Below are 675 nucleotides of genomic sequence, written 5' to 3'. Positions count from 1 at the left end.
CTTGCTGAGCCTTGTTTGTGTATTTTGGATGCAGCTGAATAAATGTACAATTTCTATTATTCTACTCTACTCTCTTCTATTTTATTGTCACAAGAGCAAAAGCCATACGTGTCCTTACAGCCCTAGGAACAGTAGCTGCAGCTGCACCAACATGAATAGCATCATAGGGTGCTCCGTCGGGGAAGCCGAGTCTTCCGTCTCCCACTGTGGACAGACGTATGGACTTTTATAGTCTTTTACAGGTGTTCCATTTCAAAACCAGCATTGGAACGAGGCTCTTGACTCACCTACAAATCTGATGCGTCCAGAGGAGAGCAGTTCTGGGTCGTCAGCTTGCACGTTTTTTATTGACATTTGAACCAGTTCGTTGATGTGTTCAATGCCGACCACTCTCCCGCTAGGTCCTGTCTATACAGAACAGGAAAAATGCAGCTGTATGAAGAAATATTAAGTCAATAATAAGTGTATTAAAAGAAACATGCCAGTTTATAGAGGACATACCATTCTTGCAAAGCAGGCAGTGAGATACCCGCTTCCTGAGCCCACATCCAGTGCTGATGCCCCTTCTGTTAGTTTGTCACTTAACAGCTCTAAAGCATGAGCATGCTGTCAAAGCAGGCCCAAAGGAAAACATCCAGTGAATTGTGTACCTACATAAACAGATTATTCAAATTG

General features: G+C 43.3%; 1 protein-coding gene across 1 annotated transcript; it reads right to left on the bottom strand.

Annotated features, from left to right (window-relative positions):
- Window positions 1–10: 10 nt before the first annotated feature.
- Window positions 11–609, bottom strand: LOC109954322 (protein-L-isoaspartate(D-aspartate) O-methyltransferase-like; the record flags this gene model as incomplete). The annotated part of the gene is made up of 3 exons (XM_020589691.1): window positions 11–204; window positions 288–408; window positions 502–609. Coding segments are annotated over 3 exons (357 nt in total), but the record flags the coding sequence as incomplete, so codon positions are not given.
- Window positions 610–675: the final 66 nt, after the last annotated feature.

Source organism: Monopterus albus, unplaced genomic scaffold (assembly GCF_001952655.1).
Source record: "Monopterus albus unplaced genomic scaffold, M_albus_1.0 scaffold6306.1, whole genome shotgun sequence".
In the NCBI taxonomy this organism is placed as follows: domain Eukaryota; kingdom Metazoa; phylum Chordata; class Actinopteri; order Synbranchiformes; family Synbranchidae; genus Monopterus; species Monopterus albus.
This window is presented reverse-complemented; position numbering and strand designations above follow the sequence as displayed.